Genomic DNA, 20654 nt, shown 5'->3' on the forward strand with positions numbered 1-20654 from the left:
TAGCCTCTGTGCCCTTACAATATCCTACTTCATAATCTAATGAATGAAAAATAATATCTGGGAAGAACAGGGTACCTAAAGTTTTTTGGGTACCAGCAAATGTCTGGCTTACCCCTGGGTCTGCTGATAACCTTTCCATTATGTGGAACTTAAAGTGTAGCAGAAGCTATTAACGGGGCGGTTTTCAACACAATCTAAAAGTATTTCGCTTAATGTGAATTCATTTTCAGTTTATATATTAGAGAGAGAGAGAGAGAGAGAGAGAGAGAGAGAGAGAGAGAGAGAGAGAGATTCTAGCCCTAATAGGTGTGGAGGAAGTTTGAAAATACATGTGCAAAATCTGTAAATGGAGTTTGGTCATGGCTACTGAAATGAAAGAGCCGGGTTTGCTTTCTCTGCCCAAGCTCTTATCTCCCTGTCCAGGTTGCTTTTTCAGGCCATCCCCACCCTTCTTTTGACCTTTCCCACCTCACTCAGTGCCCAGATGAAACCCAAACTACTGCAGTCCCTTTACATTTTGCAAAAATAAAATAAAATGCATCATTCCTTGGTGATCTGGGTGATTTATTCTTAAAATGGAATTTGCATTTCATTGATACACCTCTGGAATATCGTTGCCCCCCCCCCCCAAGTCCTCTGAGTGATAAATATTTATGGGCTAATACTTTGCGAGCAGGGAGGCTTCATATCGAACGATAACGTGAAGCTGTGATTCCCGAGTTCTGCAATGATCTTCATTTGTGTGGCCCTTCCTGCAGGATAAAGAAACGGAGGCAGAATGCTTGGCCACATCATGACCATAAAGGCAGAGGGAGACACAGGAAAAGAAGCAGGAAGAAGGCAGCCATGACGTCTCACTGCACAGGAAGTGCTGCTGAGCAAGAGACAACTGGAGAGAGGTCACCAAGCCCTCAAGATGCGCCCACCCCTCAAAATGCACCCGACCTGCTCAGCAACACCGTTGTTTTAAATGTTTATAGGAAGGTGGCTCATAAAATTCAGGATGTGGCGCTGCAAAGGATTCTGGGACTGCTCCAGGAAGTGGAGGCTTGCCAGGATGCTGCCCAGAGTGAAAAGCGCCTGGGTTGTGTGACGAGGCTTCTAGAGATCTGGGACAAGCCAGGAGCTGTGGGATCAAGTGCCTGCTTCCCAGAAGAGCTGAAGATGAGGTTAAAGAAGGAGGTAGCCGGGGGAGGGATAAGTGACTCCAGCTGGAAGGAAATCCGGCTCTCTTTGCGTTCCTTTCTGGCCCCTGCTTTTGAGCAGTTCTGGGATGAAATGAGTGAGGGGCTGAGGAAGCATGGGATGCAGTCCTCCGAGATCCCAGAGGAGCGCTGGGAGAAGCTGGAACCGTTCCTACACTCCATTGCCGCCAAAGTGGCTCTCAGGCGTTTAAAGAGCCAGAAAGCTCGCGATGGATCAGCAGCCACAGCTCAACCTGTTAAAGGGGACAGGACCTCTTTCTGGCAGTCCCTAAGGAAAGCCGCAGAGGGCTGGCCCACCATAGAGATGCTCCATTTCCTCAAACACCTCCAGGGGCATGGCCCCCCTGTGCTGGAGAGCGGCCTCCATTTTCTACTGGAGGTGCAGAAATTCAAGAACGCCCACCACGCCTGGCCTGACATGGCTCTTCTGAAGAAGAAAGTCCATGTGATACGTGACTGTTTTCTCAACTCTCAGATTGAGCCCCGGCTACAGGTACAACACCTTTCCTGGGTAAGGGGCAGACAGCAAATGTGACAGGGATACATCCTGCGCAAGGGGCAAAGGCTCTCTATTTTATACCTCCAAACAACAGGCGTGGCAAGGGAGCAACACCTGCTGTATTTTTTCTCCCTTGAGCCTGCTCCTAAAGGAGTACCGTATTTTTCGCACCATAGGACGCACCGGCCCATAGGACGCATCAAGTTTTTTGGGGGGGAAATAAAGAAAAAAAATTTATTTCCCCCCCAGGCGCTTGTGGGGCCGGCAGCGGGGAGAAGCGCTCTTCTCCCCGCAGTCCGCCTTGCGATCAGGTCCGGGGACAGCGGGGAGACGCGCTGCGTCTCCCAGCTGTCCCCGGAGCTTGGGGGCAGGCAGCGGGGAGAAGCGCTCTTCTCCCTGCCGCCCGCCTTGCGATCAGGTCCGGGGACAGCGGGGAGACGCGCTGCGTCTCCCTGCTGTCCCCGGAGCTTGGGGGCAGGCAGCGGGGAGAAGCGCTCTTCTCCCTGCCGCCCACCTTGACATCAGGTCCGGGGACAGCGGGAAGACGCGCTGCGTCTCCCAGCTGTCCCCGGAGCTTGGGGGCAGGCAGCGGGGAGAAGCGCTCTTCTCCCTGCCGCCCACCTTGACATCAAGTCCGGGGACAGCGGGAAGACGCGCTGCGTCTCCCAGCTGTCCCCGGAGCTTGGGGGCAGGCAGCGGGGAGAAGCGCTCTTCTCCCTGCCGCCCGCCTTGCGATCAGGTCCGGGGACAGCGGGAAGACGCGCTGCGTCTCCCCGCTGTCCCCGGAGCTTGCGGGGCCGGCGGCGGGGTCTCCCCGCCGTCAGCCTCCAAACCACTTCGGGAGACAGCGGGATGGCGGCGTTCCGCCTCCCTCTGTCCCCCGACCTTGTGGGGCTGGCGCTGGGGCTCTCCTGAAGCCTGGAGAGCGAGAGGGGTCGGTGCGCACCGACCCCTCTCGCTCTCCAGGCTTCAGTGAAAGCCTGCATTCGCACCATAGGACGCACACACATTTCCCCTTTATTTTTGGAGGGGAAAAAGTGCGTCCTATAGTGCGAAAAATACGGTAAATTTGGGAAGGGAGGTGCATTCAAAGAGCTGTTTGACAGTGGACCAGACTTCCTAGGGAGCAGTGGTTTTTATTACATAGTTTGTGTTTTTATCTTGCATTTTTATGCCGTGAACTGCCCTGTGATCTAACGATGAAGGATGGTATACAAATTTAAATAAATAAATAAAAGCTGAAATAAAAAAATTGCTTCCTGTAGCACCTTAAAGACCAACTAAGTTAGTTCTTGGTATAAGCTTTCTTGTGCATGCACACTTCTTCAGATACACAGATACAGATACAGATACAGATGTGTATCTGAAGAAGTGTGCATGCACACGAAAGCTTATACCAAGAACTAACTTAGTTGGTCTTTAAGGTGCTACAGGAAGGAATTTTTTTATTTCGACTATGGCAGACCAACATGGCTACCCATCTGTAAATAAAAGCTAGTAGCTTTGGCAAACTAGTTGTTGGTGTTGCCTGCAGATCAGTAATTCCAAAATAATTAAATGCTACTATCAGTCTCCTGCCAGCAGAATTAATCTCAGCTTCTCACAGTCCCTGACTCATTGTATCTGGGGAATGCCTTGCCTGCGCGCAGCTGCTGCCTCTCAGCATTCGGGCAGAGAAACCAGATTATACCCAAACAGAGGCCAGAGTAGTACGAAAATGGTGTGAGTGAGAGCACACACGCTTGACCTCAAATTACTGCTTCTGCTTTATTCTGCTGTTGGAAGAGCCGTGGGCAGGGAGGATGTTTCCTGTGGGTTATCTTGGCATGCTCCCAAGTCCAGGATGCTGAATGTTTGCTTCCTGCCCTCCAGGTTGCAGTGGATACTCGGAGGCTGGGGAGAGCTATTCGGGCAGCTGAACAGGCTGTCCAGGAAGAGATTCCAGTACCGCCTCCAAGCTTGTTTGATGAGTTGAAGGATTCAGTCTTTAATATTCTGCTGCCATACTGGGCCGCTTTCCAGAAACACTGGCTCAAGCAGTCCCCTGCAAGCGCACAAAAAGCCCCAGGTGGGTTTACTTTCACTTGGAAAACAGAAGAAAGAAAATGGCACATGTCCATGCAGAGATCCTGCCATTGGTGTGTGTGCGCGCATTAACATAGGCAATCCCTGTGGCAAAACATGTTTTGCGCTCCTGGTTGATGTGTGGGGGAAATTAAGTGCAATTGTGTAGTTCTAATGCAAAATATACATAAAGTCCTAGGTTCAGTCTCTCCGCTGGAAGGATCTCACAAGTGAGAATGCTGGAAAAGACCTCCAACAGAGGCAGTAGATGGCTGGCTACTGCCAGGGTAAACGGGCCTGGTCTCGGTAGCCCGTTAGTCTAATTCAATCTTAGAAAAATGCTTCGGCCTCCTGGCAGAAAGTCCACAAGGCTCCCACTTTCAAGACAGTAAATGTGAAAATCAGCTCTGGTCAATTTCTGACTGATTTTATCTGAGGGCATAACGTGTTTCATGGAACAGGGAGTAAGGTTGTACAGTAAAAGCTCTCCAGAGTAACACCCATGTGTTTTACCAGTACATCACACTGAGAGAAGAAACAGCTTTGATAGGTCTTCCCTCTCTGCAGTGTTGAGAAATCAGCTCCTCCTCCAGAAGAGGCGGGCCATGCTTGAAAAGGTGCAAGGGCCACCAACACAGCTTCTTCAACTGCCACCGCTCCAGGGGCCCAGGGAAGTCCAGCAAAGCAGGGGTCAGGAGGGCTTTACTTACACTTTCTCCATCAGCAAAGGCCTCACGCTACAGGTCAGTATGCGGCATTGCACTCTTTACCGTTTCCTAGGATTCAGTGGCGTAGAATACTGGGAGAGGAGTGAAAGTACCAACCAATCTGGCAAGAGTGTTGGCTTTTCCCTGCTAAGTGATACAGGCTGATATTCCCGCAAGCTGCTGCTCATCTAAGAAAGTAGTTCCTCCTCTGCAGCCAGCTCAGAGCATTGCAAGACAAAGCTATCACCAAATTTGGTACAGCCAAGAATTGTGATAGCAGCTCCTGGGTGTTGCACAAACAACCCTAACCAGCATGTTCTGTTGCTGTAGCTGAGAGTTACGCTGCCACCAACTTAAGTCCCCCCCCCCCCCATTTACACCCAGATGACTATGCCTGGGAGCCTGTTGCAAATGCAGTCTCTGGTTCGTTTCCACGCTCAAAGGGTGCATACGCATGCCAACAGTAGATATAGTAATGGTAGTATTTGTTGCCTTTGGAATTAAACAGAATGTAACAGAATAGCCGAAAATGTAAACAGTTCATTGCAGGCTTTATATGTGTTTGGCAGAATGGCATCAAAAGCAAGAAATTACAACAAGCAGTCTTGGAAGCAATGTATAGGACCACTTGCTGGAAAGCTTATCTGTGAATATGTCACTATTCAGGGAAGATTTTTAGTCCCATGAGCCTACACTAGAGAGCAGGAGCAGATGAATTGAGTTGATCATCTCTCAGAATGCCTACCCTCTGTTGTTGTTTTATATGGCATCATAACATGGTCTTTTTGACAACATTTTTACATATGCAATAGTAGTACTCTATAATGGGTTGTAGTAGTTCTGTAGAGAATACCATGATCTGTAAATGACCCAACACTCAGCAAGTGTCTGAAAAACGTGGGATTCCTTGTTGTAGAGCAGGGATTATAGCAACATCTGCAAGGTTCCCCATCCCGGTTGCAGGGAGTTGAATTAGCTTGTGTGTGTCAACTAGGTATTGCCCTGCAGTTGTTGCAGAAACATTGATGCACTCCAGTGTCACTTTAGGCTAGAAAATGATAATACGCTAATACAGTAACTCCTTTTCTCCTTAGGGCATGAGCAAAGAACTCATGAGTCACAGCAAGACTAGCTCTTCTGGGTTTCAAAACAGGAAGAGATCAACTGGATTTCAGTTTCCCTCACTTCCCAATGTGCCGGTGCTCACTTGACCATGAAAGAAGGTACCACCATTATTCAGATCCCAAGACTCTGCATGAATGCTGAGTGGCAGCCAGAAGCCACTATGGAGCATTTTAGAATGATTTCCCCCCAAAAAGCTAGCTTGATGTAACAGAGGGGCAGCCAAGAGCCAAGAGGGGCAGCCAGGAGGTCGCACAGATGAGAACATGTATGTGTTGCATCCACACATGTACTCCTTGCTGTTGGCCAGGATTATGTAACAGAAAATGTAACACTTGGAGACAGTTGAAAATGGGACAAAATAAAGATTCAGTAGCAGCAATAGGCTTCATTTTAATTATGCAATTAACAGTTTGTTGGTCACAAAATTTCCCCCCCCCCCCATTAGGTCAAAAGGTTACTATGCATTTTGGGGAAATTATAGTAAGATTCAGAATCTCAAAGATGACTTTTGATGATGAAAGTTATCTAGGCAATATAGAAACAATGATTTGTGTAAAGTAGATTTCCTTTGTATATTGACAGAATTTCCTGATCGAAAGATCTGCATAAATAAAACAGTACAGGGCTGAAACCTCTTTTGCTAGACTGCTGAAGAAACATATATATGCACAATATGGTAGCCTTACACTATGTTGGAATCAGCTCCATTGAACTTATAGGCCTTGGTCTCCTGGGAAAAAGAGCTCCCATCTTTCCTCATCCCAAAGTGAATCACAAGTGTGCCTCTCTGCTATTCATTATCATAATGGCAATACTGTAGTTACTTTCCTCTCACCAGGGTGCCCTCAGCTCCATTGATGGTCAGATTCATTATGTCACTGTCTGCTACCTTCCTCTGCATTTATGGGACAGCCTTGCTCCTCTCACACCATTATCTGCAAATGCAATAATAATGTTTCATGAAGGACCAGATGGGCAAGTCCAGACTCTTCTGCCACCTCAATATTGCAAAAGAAGCTGCAGTCCAAGACAGATCTACTGTAATGATACCACAACAGGTGCTGTGCTTAGCCACTGTAGACAGATCTTGTTAGCAATCGCAGCCAAGCAACTGTCCCATTTAGGTGTTCTTGCACGGACACGTTGACCTTGCAAGCAGGAATCAGAGTTTGCTCTTTGCATATTCCAGAGCTGCTGTCAGAACTCCTTGCAAGTCACTGGTTGTCCCGCTGCCCCTGGCTACAACTCCAGAACCACCTGCCTTGCCTCCCATTTGAGTGCAGACAGCCAGGGCCCAGTCAGCAGCAGAAAACACCGGCAAGGAACTCTGGGGAAGAAGACCAAAAAATGGAAAAATTAGCTGAACTGCCAGGAATGGCCCAGTAGAGCAAATATGTAGGCAACTTGGTGTTAGTCAGTCCGATTCTGGACTTTTGTTACTCAAAGCTGATAGACTGGCAACATTACAGGTGCAAAACCTTACATTCACAGAATGTGCATATTATGCACTCTTAATGGATTCACTGCACACATGCAGAACCTGTAACTGATACCGGAGGAGAAGTTTGGATTTGATATCCCGCTTTATCACTACCCTAAGGAGTCTCAAAGCGGCTAACATTCTCCTTTCCCTTCCTCTCCCACAACAAACACTCTGTGAGGTGAGTGGGGCTGAGAGACTTCAGAGAAGTGTGACTAGCCCAAGGTCACCCAGCAGCTGCATGTGGAGGAGCGGAGACGCGAACCAGGTTCACCAGATTACAAGTCCACTGCTCTTAACCACTACACCACACTGGCTCTTAGATTTCCTTAAAGTTCAGAGCATGGGGTTTAAATGTCCTCTGCCATGGCTATGATTTCTTGCACCTCTACGGTTGTCTAATTCCAACCTCTATCCTCCTTTTTGCAATTTCTCCCATTTAGGCCGAGTACAGAATTTGTTTTTCCTTGGTTGTGAAACCTTATCTAGACCCAGTCAAGGAAAGACCATCAAGCAGTGGGCTTTGTGTTTTCTATTTATTCAAACTGTTATGGCAATGAAAATTTGCAATGGTTTTTCCACCACTTAATGAAAGCACAAGCGCCAAAATTCAAAACTTATGTTCTACAATAGGAAACAGTTACTGTATGAGGCTCCTGCATTCTATGTTCCAGAGAACAGTGCCAGCTATTAGCCAGGGGACAGGATCCTGCTTACCTTGGATACCTGGCAGGCACAGAACACCTGGCCAGAAGCTTGTGGACTTAGCAACATCACTGAGGACCCTGGTACCTTGTCACATAACTGGTTGACCACTTTCATCAGGACCTAGAAAGAGCATAAGTTAAAATAAAATCCCTTGTGTTTGCTACACTGAAATGCTCCCTCAAAGACCTGCAATGTTATATATACAATTTTGATTAAGAAAGTTAAGCACATGAAAAACCACTGGAATTTTAAAGTGTATTTTGATGTTCTGAAGTGTTTCTGGTACACTTTGGGCAGCCTATGGGGAACTGGATGATAACAGATGCAAAAAAGGAACTTGTACAGTGGTACCTCAGGTTACAGATGCTTCAGGTTACAGACTCCGCTAACCCAGAAATAGTACCTCGGGTTAAGAACTTTGCTTCAGGATGAGAACAGAAATCGCGCAGCAGGCCCCATTAGCTAAAGTGGTACCTCAGGTTAAGAACAGTTTCAGGTTAAGAACGGACCTCCAGAACAAATTAAGTTCTTAACCCGAGGTACCACTGTACTGGTTATGGGGAAAGAAAGAAAGAAAGAAAGAGGGAAATTCTCTTCAACAAAAATCTTCAGAGCATGCCAGCAAGCCCACCCTCAACGGATGCCCAATCTGCTGAGGAGCTCAAGGTTTACCTTCTCTCTGGCCTTCCAAAATCCTTACAGTATCATCAGCTGTGAGAGCTGAGCTCAAGGAATGATCTGCCACAACAGGACAAGTTGGACTTGCTCACAGGTAGCTAATGCAGCTTGGCCCTTGTTGCCTGTTACCCTTGCTTTCCAAAAGAAATGCACAACTGGTAGAAACTTACTGAGGGCGACTCAACAGGGATGGTATCTATGATGACTGGTTGGTTGGAATACTTTGCTAGCAGGTCATCTGCTTTCTCTGCAGCCTGGAAAAAGGGGGTGGGGGAATGCAGTCAGCAGTGCACTATGTAGCAGACATAAAATTTGTGCCATAGGGGAGAAAATGCTTCCAAATGCACATCCACATCTCTGCCAAGCACCATTTTAAAAAATGATGCCCAGGGGACATGTTTGTTTTACCCACAGGAGCCATTCCTAGCAACAATTTACCTAGGTATCTTAAGGGGGATGGGGCAGGAAGATTTAGCACCCATTTACACCTTGGCTTCTTTAATGAAGCTACACTTATTGGACGAAAATCATTGCCAAGTTTGGTAAGGACTGCTCTTCTCTTTCAATACGGAGCTTATTTAGGAATCTTCCTAACATTTTAATGTTGCTCCTTTTAATGAGTACTATCTAACCATTCTGGCTGGGAAGTTAGATTTGAAACAGGCAGGCAGTATATGTAAGAAATTTCAGTGTCCAGGGGTTAGAGGAACCAACTCTGCTCTTTCTGCTTCAGGCTCATGGCACGCCCAGCTGCCATTTCACCAGAGCTTTCTTTCCTCTCAAGAGAGCAAGCTTCCATTCTGAAAGAACATCAGATTTGGCAGAATCTCCAATATCGGAACAGATGTAAAACAGTCAACTTAAGCAAAAAAATTCAAGTTTATATAAATGTGGAAAAAATTTTTGCATAATTTGTTTGCAAAAAAATTGAATTGAGTTTTCTTAGTGCAAATGTTAGGCTTTTTTGATACAAAAGAGTGAAGAGTACACAGCAAGCCGCGTGCCAGACTCTCTGTTCATTTCTCCCTGACACGCACACCCTGCCTCTCAACAGTGGCAAAGGGAAGGCCAACCAGCTCTAGGAAGCTTCCTTCCTTCATGTATGCCAGAAAGAGCACTCGGTTCTTCAGAGCTCGAGGGGAACTGTGCTTGGGAGCCATTCATCAGAGAGTGGACTAAGGTTGCTTTAAAAGCAATTGATTTAGAACACTAGATAACAGATCTGCTTAGAGTTCTTTTTCTTTACAGAAAAGTTTGGTAATAAATTCACTCCTTTGAAAAGGACAAGCTTCCCATACTTCTGTCATGCCTGCAGATTACAAGGCTGATCTGCTGCTGGATTCTTACCAGTCTGATTTCCAGTTTTCTAACTGCTGTGTTGGCTGTTCGCTGCAGAGTTTTAAGAGTGGCCTGCAGCTCTCTTTTCTGCCACTGAGGTATTGTGGTGCTGTCCACGATCTGCAAAACAAATTGGCTCTGTTACCTGTGATTGCGCGGGGGGCGGGGATGAAAAGATGCTCCAGGGATGCAACTGAAGAGAGGAATTTTGACTCCTATGACCAGAAGAATGAAGCCTGTTTCCTAGCAAAATAGCCTCAATTACGACTAGCCCTTTGGATGTGATGGACTTGCATGCAAAGTATGAACCATGTAGTGTATTGCAGTGGTGTCAACTGCTTCTGCCAGAGCTTTCCAATACTGGAGCTGTGCTCCTGTTCCTGGTCATTATTTTATTTAAAAATTAAGGGAAGGGAGGATAGGACAATGGCAGAAGTCCCTTAGACGGAAGAAGAGGAGACGAGGAGGAGGAAGAAGAAAAGACCATGAAAGTTGCATGTGATTTTTAGGTAGCACTATATACTTCTGATTTTATCAAATATTAACCCCAATATCTCCCCAAAATGCTGGTGCTATAAAAAACATAAGGGCACATTGGTGGTGGGAGTATTATTCAGTGACAGCTATGGTGCTCCTAGAAATTAAATTTAATATAACAAAACAAGATTATTATTTTTAACTACATTTATATACCACCATTCTCATAGAATTGTTGAAAAATTGACTAAAAATAAAAGTGCACTAGAGGATAAACAAAGATTCATATGCAACTACTTGGCAAAAATTATTTTGTATATAAATGATGGTAGCAATGTTCAAATGACTCCTGTGAAATACGATACTATTTGGAATCCTTACTAAGTTTTCAGCTTCAAGTGAGAATTTCGTAAGACCTTGAGGACAGTATTTTAATATACTTTTTCAAGCAAATATTTTTTAAGAAAAAGAATATTACTACCCTCCAGCATAAATAACTATTGTTTTTCCCCCACAGGGATTGTGAATGAAATGATCCAAATGTGTATTTTTTTGGGTGGTGGTGGTTGGTGCTGTATTTAGTTTTCATTCAATTGTGTGTTTTTTCTTTATTTTTTATTATGTCACTGCATTATATGCTCTTGATTAAATAAAAAAAAATACCAATTAAAAAAACAACAACCCAAAACCCAAAGTGGAGGATAGGCAGTGTTTTATTTCTATTGCACAGGGCCACGCAGATGGACTTTTGAGGGAGGGAGTTGATAAGACCTCAGCAGAGTCTTCATTACAGGTTAAATTATCAAAGCACCCAGAAACCTCACCCTCTATGCCATGAAATACAGGGCACTTCAACCAGACTGATATGGTCGCTAGAAGGTGAAATAAAAGCCTCTTCAGGGAAAGTTAGCCATTATTTCAACTTCAGCAGGAATCACAGAACGAGGAACGAGCAGGGAAACACGTCTTCAAGAAGCATTCGGAAACCTTTCTTGGGCCCTTGTTGTGGGGAGGGAGAAAGGACTCACAATAGTAAGCTGGCCAACTTCTTTGGAGAGTCTCTGGGCCTCGTCGATCATGGTTCCTCCCAGTTTCACTCGCACTGTGAGGGAGTCCACTTCCTTAGCCAAAGCCTGGCCAGCTTCCCGAGCCTAAGAGAGTAATAAAAATGTCTGACCCCTTTCGGCAGAAACCATACAAAGGGCAAGAGGTTGTGTTTGCAATTCAAAGGGCGTAACCATTTTCAGTCACAAGCCTGTTGGGAGTTTATTTCAGGGGCTAGAGCCCTGGGCATTGTGCAATTACTAGATTAGGTTTACGTGACTGCTAATTAACTTTGTTGAGATAGAGATAGTATCTCAAATTATGCTGGATATTTGTCACCACTGATACATGCTGGCTCAGAAACCAAGCGAAAAATAGGGAGGCAGATCCTTTTCAGAAAGTGCTCAGTGACAGAGTGAAATTAGAGTTATTTCCCCCCACACCAATTTGCCTTTGGGATTATTTGATATACCACACAGGGAACACACAATCCCCTCAGAAATTGTAGCCTATGGCAAGAGAAAGACAAGAGCCTTCTGTGAAGTCAGTCTACTGGTCCATCTAGCTCAGTACTGACTGACCCTGACTGGCAGCAGCTCTTCAGGGTTTCAGGCAGGGGTCTCCTCCAGCCCTACCTGGAAGGACCAGGGATTGAACATGGGACCTTCTGCATGCAAGTGTGCACTCTGCTGCTGAGCTATGGTCTTTCGTTGCTGAGAGCCACCCAGAGAACATGGTTATAGGAAATATATGGTTTTAGGGAGGACACGGCTATAGGGAGCCATGACACACAGACACCCCCCCCCTATCCAGGCAAGCAAGAGGGATGACTTCAGTTCAAGGACACATTCCAGCTAGGCAAAAGCACTGAAGGAAGGTGTAGAGAGCAAGGGCAGCGAGGAGTCTGGTCTGGGAAGAGTCCCAAGGGTTTCCTCAACTGTTTTAAACAAGTAGATAATTATTTGTGGCATTCATTCCACAAATTGTGGTTTTGCACAAAGATAAAAGGCACACGGGATGGATTAAAAAAAGAGAGAGGAGCCCTGATGAGTCTATTTGTTTTACTGATCTGCTCTTCATCTGATCGGTTCCTATCATAATGAGAAGCTGATCTCATTCCTTCTCGCCTGCTAGGCTCCATGCGACCGAAAGATGGAAGGGAGCCAATCCACTTTCTCCAGCTCTGGAGTAAGCTAGTATTTCAAAGACCTTGATGGTGCCACCAAATTAGAAAGTCAGAGGACAAGAGAAAGTCAACTACTTCTAGACGAGGTTTCCGGTTATACAGTATGCCCATCGACGCTCCTCAGCTAAAAGCCAGGTCCTTTTTAACAAATGAAAAGAAAAAGCTTGGGCTGTCACAAATTTCTGCCAGACCTTTTATGTATACTCAAAGCAGAAGATCAAAGGAGTCCAGAATAGCCAACTGTGTGAACAGGCCTAGCAGCTGCTGGAGCAGCTTCTTGCTGGAAACCACGGGAGGGGAGGGTGCATTTCTGCTCATGTTCTGCTTGCATCTGGCTGGCCACAGTGAGAACAGGATTCTGGATTAGATGGGCCATTGGCCTGATCCAGCACTCTTATGTCCTTACTTAGGAAGCACCCTAAACAGCTTGATCTTTACCACTCAAGTATGCAGTACTGTTTTCTGAATGATTTGTGTGCTACATCTGGGACAGGGATGGGGAACCTGTGGCCCTCCAGATGCCGAATGGGGGGGGGACTCCATTTCTTATGAGCCTCAGTTCATGTCAGGGAAGATGGTTGTCATAATCCAGCGACACTTGGGGGCAAGGGGAGAAGCTCCACTCCCCTGACCTAGGAACAGTACGCAAATAGCATTCTACATCAAAACGGTTGTCCGAATCTGCTTGGACCAACAGAAGAATTAAGCTCCAGTTGCAGGAAATCAGTAGCTGTAAGAGCAGAGCAAGCACATAATTGCCTACTCTGGCTTCTCGCTGCAAGATGTGCTTTGAGTTATCGCCGTAGCTGCTTCCATCTGCTTAGCAAACACAAGCCTGAATGAGAACAGCTCCCTTCAGAGATAAACATAAAAGGGAGCTGCAGGTGAACATGAACCACTGACACAAAGCTGCCTCGGGTCAGCGCTTTCAGTAATCTAGGCCAGCCTGCCCTGAAGCTTTCTCTCCTCCGTGGCAGGCTGAACCTTGTCAAAAATGTAACAGTGGAGGAGATGACTAGACAAGCAGCACAAGTGCCAGAGCAAAAATACGAATCTTGGGAATAATGTAATCTTTTGCCACCAACAGCCAAGGGGAAGGCAGAAGACAATGCTGCTTGCCCACCTAGCAGGCACCTAAGTTAACGGGGCCCTTTTGCTCTGAAGCCGCCAGGTGCGGTTAGTGGTCAGCAAGAGCCAGAGCAAAAAAGAAATGACCACCCAAGTTTGAGGGGGTGGGGAAAGAGAGAGAAGAGGGGTCAAGGGAATTGAAGTAAGAGAAGGACAAGGAGTTATTAGTCAAAAGCTAGCTAATGTGGAATGCTATGGCCCTGTTTCAAAAAGGAAGTGGAGTACTACGAAAAGCAGTGGTAGAAAAGGATGTTGAAAGAGCTCCGTTTGTGTCTCACAATGTGCTTGCTCAGTCCTGGAAGACATCTCCTTAATGGTCAGAGCCAGAGAGAGACCTGTATGAAGCTTCCACTAATCAGGCAGAGAAGCTTCTATGGCCTGCAGAGCTCCTTGTTTGCTTATACACTCTCTCTGTGGTCTACCCTACTCGCCACCCATACAGATTGACCCCACTTCCTTTCACAATCACAGCCTCTTCACAATGAATGATAATACAAAGGAGGCGAACTTGTTCGATTGATTGATTCTGAGTTGCTGAATTTGGAGATGGCGAGGGTGAAGCAAGGGCATAAGGTTCTGGCATTCCTGCCGTGAGATCAGGGGTGAAGGCCAACCAGTGCATCTGCTTGTGAGCAGCAGAACAGAGGCAACTGGTGAAAAATAATTGCAAGTGTTTGTGATTGCGGCAGGCAGGCGGGTGAAGTACTCGAGGAGCCCTCTAAAGATCATGCAGTGAAGCAGAGCAAAACAGCAGCAGACAACCTGTGCACATCTGCAACATCAGACAAAAGCAATCCAGCCTTACTTGCTTGGCTTGCTCTCTGGTCACTGCAACAATATGGCTGATTCCTTTAACCAGCTGCCGCTCAGAAACGATAGTGAAGTCTTGTACATCTCCTGTCTGCAGAAGGTGCCTAGACAGGAGAAACAAATGGCAGGTGTCAGCATTGCCATCAAATTCCCTTTTTTATTTTGGAAAGGGGTCATAAGTCGATGGAAGAGTACAAGTGTTGTGTAGGTAAAGGTTTCAGAGTGAACCCCTACCATCTCTCCCGTTAAAAAGAATTCCTGGTAACAGGTGGGAAAGACCTTCAGGAGACACTGTCAGTCAAGGAAGTCCGTAGTGTGCTGAAGAGAGAGCATATCCTGGCATCTCACACGAGCTGTTTACTACATGCAATGTCACAATTGTGCTCTTTGGATTTCAAATGCTTGCAAGAAACGTACATACTTTATGCTCTCTGATACGCAAGTAATTCATTTGCTGGAAATGATAAATAGCCATGGTGAAAGCAAGAAAAAATATAATTCTGCATTTCAACAGCGCTTTTAAAAATCAGCCCCTTTGCCAATATAGCAAGAATGAATCACCTTCATGTTACTAATGAAGCTACAAAGAAATGGGAAGTGGTTGACCCACCAGAATGCATTTAGTAACTGCTAGGTATGGTTCTTTTAATCAACAAACAATATTAGCTGCTTATAAGGTGGTCAAAAATCGTATGTAAAACTGTCTCAAAGCAATGATGCAGACGCTGGCCTTCCCCTTGGGCCTGAGGACAGCTATGATTAAGGAAGGGGAAAGAGAGCCAGTTCAGAGGTACCCAGTAGAGGGTTGCTGAAAAAGGTTTCTCTTATGTGAGAGAAACTAAGAGGAAGGATGACACTTACGTTCCGCAGCAGAGCTCCACGGAGGTGGACGTGGCATCTTTAGACTGCGCAGCCAGCACTCTTTCCACTAGAACCCCTATGGATACTACTCGCACTAGATCTGGGTACACCTGAAAGAGGGGAGGGCAGGAAGGAAGGAAGGAAGGCTGGATTATCTGCAGAGTTATAAGGCTGTGGCAAACTAAACCAAAAGAATCAGCTACATACTGCAGCCTGGTATGGAAGACAGAGGTGGCCAGGGTATAGCACACAGGCTGGAAGAGGAAGGATGGAGTGTGCTGCCTCTCCTAACATAAAAAAAGGCTGCTAGAATCAGGCCAATGGCCCATCTAGTACAGCATCCTGCTCTCTCAGCAACCAACCAGATGCCTGTTGGAAGTTCACAACCAGAAGCACGGGAGTGCTCTGCCAACCTGCAATTCAAAGCAAGTGGAGATAGAACATAGCCACTCTGACTACTAATGTGGAGGTACGGCTCGTAGTCACAGTGGCCATGTTCTATCTCCAGTTGCTTGGAATTGCAGGCGGACAGAGGACAGCTGTCGAATCCTCTTTTACAGCCATCCAAGTTGGCAGCCATCACTGTCTCCTATGGGAGCGAGTTCCACAGTGAATGACGACGTTGTTTCACCTGTCCTGAACCTTCCAACCGTTAACTTCATTGGCTGTCCATGAGTTCTAGTGTTAGGACAGAGGGGAAAAACCTCCTCTCTGCCCACTTTCTCCATGGCATGCATCATTTCACGAACTTCTATCATGTCGCCTCTTACTCGCTTTTCCTCTAAACTCAAATGGTTGCAGTACTGCAACCTTTCCTCATAGGGGGATTTCTCCATCCCCTTGATCACTTGGGTTGTGCTTTTCTGAACCTTCTTCCAACCCTGCAGTATCCTTTTTGAGGAGAAGTGACCAGAATTGTACACAGTATCGTAAGTGTGGCTGCCCCGTAGATTTGTGTAACAGCGTTATGATATTGGCAGTTTTATTTTCAGTTCCTTTCCTAATGACCCCTAGCGTGGAATTTGCCCTTTTCACAGCTGAAGCACACTGAGTCAAGCAGAGAAACCAAGTGGATTGTGGGAGGAGGGAAGCCCCTTCCACCAGCCTCCAGAAGTCTAATAAATCATTTTTGCAGGCTAGTTTGTGGGGTTATTTACAAGGCTAGGATACAGCACTGCAAAAGCTGCATAAAGGTTGTAAACTGATGCCAGATTGTGCTCTTATGTGAAGAAGTGCTTACGACTGGACCCTACTGCTGGGCAGTTTCCCTGGGTGACACCAATTGTCACCCCACCAGCTGCATGGTTGTCACTGTCCTCCCCGACTTACTTCATTTAGTTTCCGGAGTCCTTGCACAGCACTTGCCAGCTTGATGGGGGCTTCTCCGGTATAGACCACCTCATTCCTTTTGATCACCTCCTGGATCACACTTTCTACGTCTAGCAGCTGCTGTATCGTTATGGGAGCCTGGTGAAGCAGGTGATATTTTCATCAGAATGATGCAATGTTATGCGACATGAAGAATTAAGTACTGTAAGATGGCTAGAAGTCCAGAGGAATAGGTGTCTGGTCTCCAGGGTTCTATTTTGGGTCATACTTTTATGTTTCAATTTCCCCATCTACAAAATAGAGTTCTCAATGCTGATGTCCTGAACCACAGTTTTTTGAATACTCATAATCATCATAGGCTAAGAAAAATATTGGAACTTAAATCAGTTCCTTTATTTGCTTTAGTAAAAGCACAGAGCTTCCATCTGAGCAGTTAAGGTTGGGCGAAGTCTACTTCTCTGTGGATAATCAGATACTGGATTATTGCGTTCATTGCAGGCTGAGACCCTATTCTGCAGTTCCAGACTCTAAAATTAGATCCTGTGAACCACTCTTCCTCACTCTCTCCAGCTCTGTGGCTCACACAACAGTCTCTTCCACTTGGACTCACATGGAAACAGTCAAGCAAGCAAATGCAGTAACAAGCCCCTTTCTCCGTTTGTTAATTTACCACAAAGGGACACATGGGTCAGGATTACCAGCAGTTACATGTTCCTCCACCAAGGGAAGCACATTATGGGCTGTCAGTAGTTTTAAAGGACCCTATTCACCATGGAGCTCTTCTGATAATTTTACCATAGCCAGGCTCAAAGTAGCCTGGGGCTCATAGAACACAGAGCAACAATCAGTCCAGTCCTAAAGCAGTAGTGGCCGGACTCCAGAATTGCCAGAAGAAGAGAGGAAGTGCTGGGCTGATGCCTGCAGCCCAACTTCCCAGATGAGCCACACGCCCCATTGCCCTCACTGCTCTAATGTGAGCAATTTGGAGACCCCAGTAGTCACCTTGGTGCTGATGGAAAATCGCAGATACTCAGCAGTCACATGGGACCCCTGCTGCTCCGTACCCTCTCCCAAGACCTGGCGAAGCGCAAAATTTAGCAGGTGGGTGGCTGTGTGGTTTGTCATGCAGGCCAACCTCTGGGCCTGAAAGCAAACAAAAACACAATGTTTGGGGTGAGAAAGGAGTACTGGTGGACATTGCCTTGTTTTCCTGGGCAGGGGAAGAAGAATAGGAAGATCCAGGGTTGGGGGACGGGGGAGAAAAGGAGGACACAATGAATGCATAGCACTAGCAGACTGAACTTACAAATTCATAAATCATGGTGCTTTATATTAAGTCAGACCTTGGCTATTCTGGCTGGCTCTTAGGCGGGGTTTTTCGCCAGTCCCAGTAGTTGAGATCGGTTGTAATTGGAGACTGCAGAGACTGAACCCAAGACCTCCTGCATGTACAGCATGTTGTCTGTCCATGAGCTGTGTGCCCATCTCCACCACCACCAAGATTTGACACAGCTGTATGCAAGGGGACAGTGCCTGCACCTCTAGTGAAGTCCCACCTGAGAACGAACTACCTTGCTGGCTATGGAAAGGTAGGGGAGGGAGAGAGTCAGTCTTCTAGAGTACAGCCAAAGAAAACCGAGTCCTTGTTATATCCGCAACACTTGTTTCCCAATAAATTCACTAGATAAGCAGCAATTAATTAAACCCCCTGATAGCCCAAACACCAGCCATGGCTGGTTTAACACCCCACCACCTGAGCTAAATAACAAAAGCAAGCTTGGCTTAAAACAGCCTAAAAGATTCTGCATTAACATATGGGAAATCCCCGGTATGACATTTCACTTCTGCTACAGAGCTTATTCCTCAAAAGAGACTATAAATAGTAACCTCCCTCAAAGGAAACAAGGATCAAAACCACTTTACCTATTAGAAGTAAATGATTCATGAGAAGGATTTCATTGTTTTGGAAGAACTGAGTTACAGTACATTAAACTCCCCCCCCCCCCCAGCTAGCAATCCAGCATACAAGCCCACTTTGAAGCATTTAACAGAACTGCTGGATTAATTAATAGTCCAATCCCATGCATGTTTGCTTCAAAGCATGGTGTCTATTGTGCTGGGAACAAGGAACACTTCCACTGAGAAATCCATTTTTGCATATCACCCATTTTAGTGGGGTGTGCAAAGGAGAATTCTTGGGGATCTCTGTTCCTGGATTTCTTAGATGCAAATTAAGCTGCAACATCTATGTTTGTTAAGAATTGTAAGAGAGAGAAAGTGTGATCAGAGGTAAAATTCTGTATCTTCTGTATCTTGGTCCCCCTAATCCTCTCTCGTGATTACAAAACACTATTTTCTGCACTACTTTCCTACCCAATATGATCTGCTTACATGGCTTATGTGCCAGTCATGATGCACAGCACAGAACCAGAAACTCTCTGCCATCTCCTGGCAATGACAATTACCTCATCCACAAAAAGCTGCACTTGGTCCCCGACCTTCAGTGTTTCAGAGACAATCACTTCATGTACCACATAGCCACCGGATGCTTGTACAGATACCACAGGGAAAAGCATGTCCTCAAAAGGAGAAACAAGACAAACGGGAGAGTTAGCACAAATTCTCAATTCTCTTCCCAGTATGGGTTTTCCAGAGGAATAAAGGGAACTCAGGTCACTCTGGCAAGCTTGTAAAAAATATAGCAGTCTCTTAAATTAACCTCCGGGACAAACACAAAATGAGCTGCAGAAGAGACAGGCTTGCCTGTGCTCAGCGTTAATGCTACAACAACAGTCTGTGTGTCTCAAGTTCCTCGCCCCCCCCACCTCCCAAGGAGCTCACATGACCAATGAATTCTCTAGCATTTTTCCCAGCAGTGAGGATTTGCAGCAACCTCAAATGGCCCGTGCTCAAGAGTGATTTGCTCGGCTCACTCAGGGATGATATCAATGAATGTGTATGGGAATTCCAGTCAACCCTCCATGAGAGCAGGATCATCTACAACAAAGAGCTGGCTTAGGGAACAGAGGAAATATTTCACTCTGCTATTGAAGTGGTGACGGTGCATTAACCTAGCTACAAAGTAAGAGCATCAGAATTCCCTTAGAGCACTGCTATCAAACAATAGCTTAACCCTCTTCCTTTCCTATAGCTCACACAGTGCCTGAGACACACAGAAGAAAGCCTAGGCAAAGACAAGATGCTGCTCAGTGACTGGAGCCAGGGCACAGAGTCCTCTTCAGGGAGGTCATGCCCAGCCTAACAGAACAGGCAGGAGGCTCAGGAGGCACCTGTTTCAGGCCTGGCCAGTGAAGAGCCTTACCTGCTGTGCTGCATGCAGCATGTAGCCTTGGTCAGGTGCCTGGCCACCCTGCTCAGCATAGAAGCAGGTTCTGTCTAGAAGGACCCCACACTGTTGCCCTCTGCCAACTTCCTTTTGGAAAGACCCATCTCTGTACAGCATCAGGACAGTGGCTTGACACGGCCGGAAAACTGCAAAGAGGTAAAAGAAAATCACACCCCATCCTTCTCCTAGGTAGACAATGCGCTTGGGCCATCTGGAACCCAAAACGGCCAGCCAATGCACTGCCCTTAACGCATTGATAGATTCAACTGCAGAATATGCAGGAAAGCTCCCAGTTATTTTAGAGTCAGGTACTTCACTGTAGGAGGATAAAAGAACACAGAGCCCCCAGGAGATATTCCTTGGAAACCCAAACTGCTATTCCACCAATCCGAATTCAGGGTGACTGAAGCTCATCCATGTTGTGCTACACAGGAATTCAGAACACAGCCTTAGTATGACTTGTTATATTTGTTCATCTGCCTCAGGACTTCCTATGACTGGCAGTGGCCCTCGAGGGTCTGTGGCAAAGGTCTTTCACATCTCCTGTTACTCAGTCCTTTTGTACCTGGAACACCTTCAAAGTGCAGCGTGATGGCAGAGACAATACCTTAGTACCTTGCCCTCCACCCCAAAGCTTTGGCGGAGAGGTTTTAGGCTCATTTACATCAT

At 46.4% G+C, this 20654-nt stretch overlaps 2 protein-coding genes across 4 annotated transcripts in view; one reads left to right on the forward strand and one right to left on the reverse strand.

Annotated features, from left to right (window-relative positions):
* Nucleotides 1–14427, forward strand: part of LOC308474138 (uncharacterized protein) — a 15705-nt gene extending 1278 nt beyond the window's left edge. Inside the window, exons 4-8 of one of the 2 annotated variants that reach the window (XM_081000205.1) lie at nt 759–1698; nt 3577–3772; nt 4336–4511; nt 5570–5698; nt 12460–14427. In XM_081000205.1, the coding sequence (XP_080856331.1) occupies nt 759–1698; nt 3577–3772; nt 4336–4511; nt 5570–5686 (1429 nt within the window). In that variant the 3' untranslated portion in view covers nt 5687–5698; nt 12460–14427. Of the gene's footprint in view, nt 1–758; nt 1699–3576; nt 3773–4335; nt 4512–5569; nt 5820–12459 lie in introns of those variants that run through there. The other variant, XM_081000204.1, reaches the window with a different exon arrangement.
* Nucleotides 6038–20654, reverse strand: part of AARS2 (alanyl-tRNA synthetase 2, mitochondrial) — a 38886-nt gene continuing 24269 nt past the window's right edge. For both annotated transcript variants that reach the window (XM_081000122.1, XM_081000123.1), the window contains 11 exons: nt 19962–20131; nt 19105–19218; nt 17642–17782; nt 16640–16777; nt 15311–15420; nt 14445–14553; nt 11310–11432; nt 9814–9924; nt 8637–8720; nt 7798–7908; nt 6038–6927 (listed from right to left, as the gene is read on the reverse strand). In XM_081000122.1, the coding sequence (XP_080856248.1) occupies nt 6763–6927; nt 7798–7908; nt 8637–8720; nt 9814–9924; nt 11310–11432; nt 14445–14553; nt 15311–15420; nt 16640–16777; nt 17642–17782; nt 19105–19218; nt 19962–20131 (1376 nt within the window). In that variant the 3' untranslated portion in view covers nt 6038–6762. The remainder of the gene's footprint in view (nt 6928–7797; nt 7909–8636; nt 8721–9813; nt 9925–11309; nt 11433–14444; nt 14554–15310; nt 15421–16639; nt 16778–17641; nt 17783–19104; nt 19219–19961; nt 20132–20654) is intronic.

Source organism: Podarcis pityusensis, assembly GCF_964106645.2.
Source record: "Podarcis pityusensis genome assembly, chromosome: 3".
NCBI classification, from domain to species: domain Eukaryota; kingdom Metazoa; phylum Chordata; class Lepidosauria; order Squamata; family Lacertidae; genus Podarcis; species Podarcis pityusensis.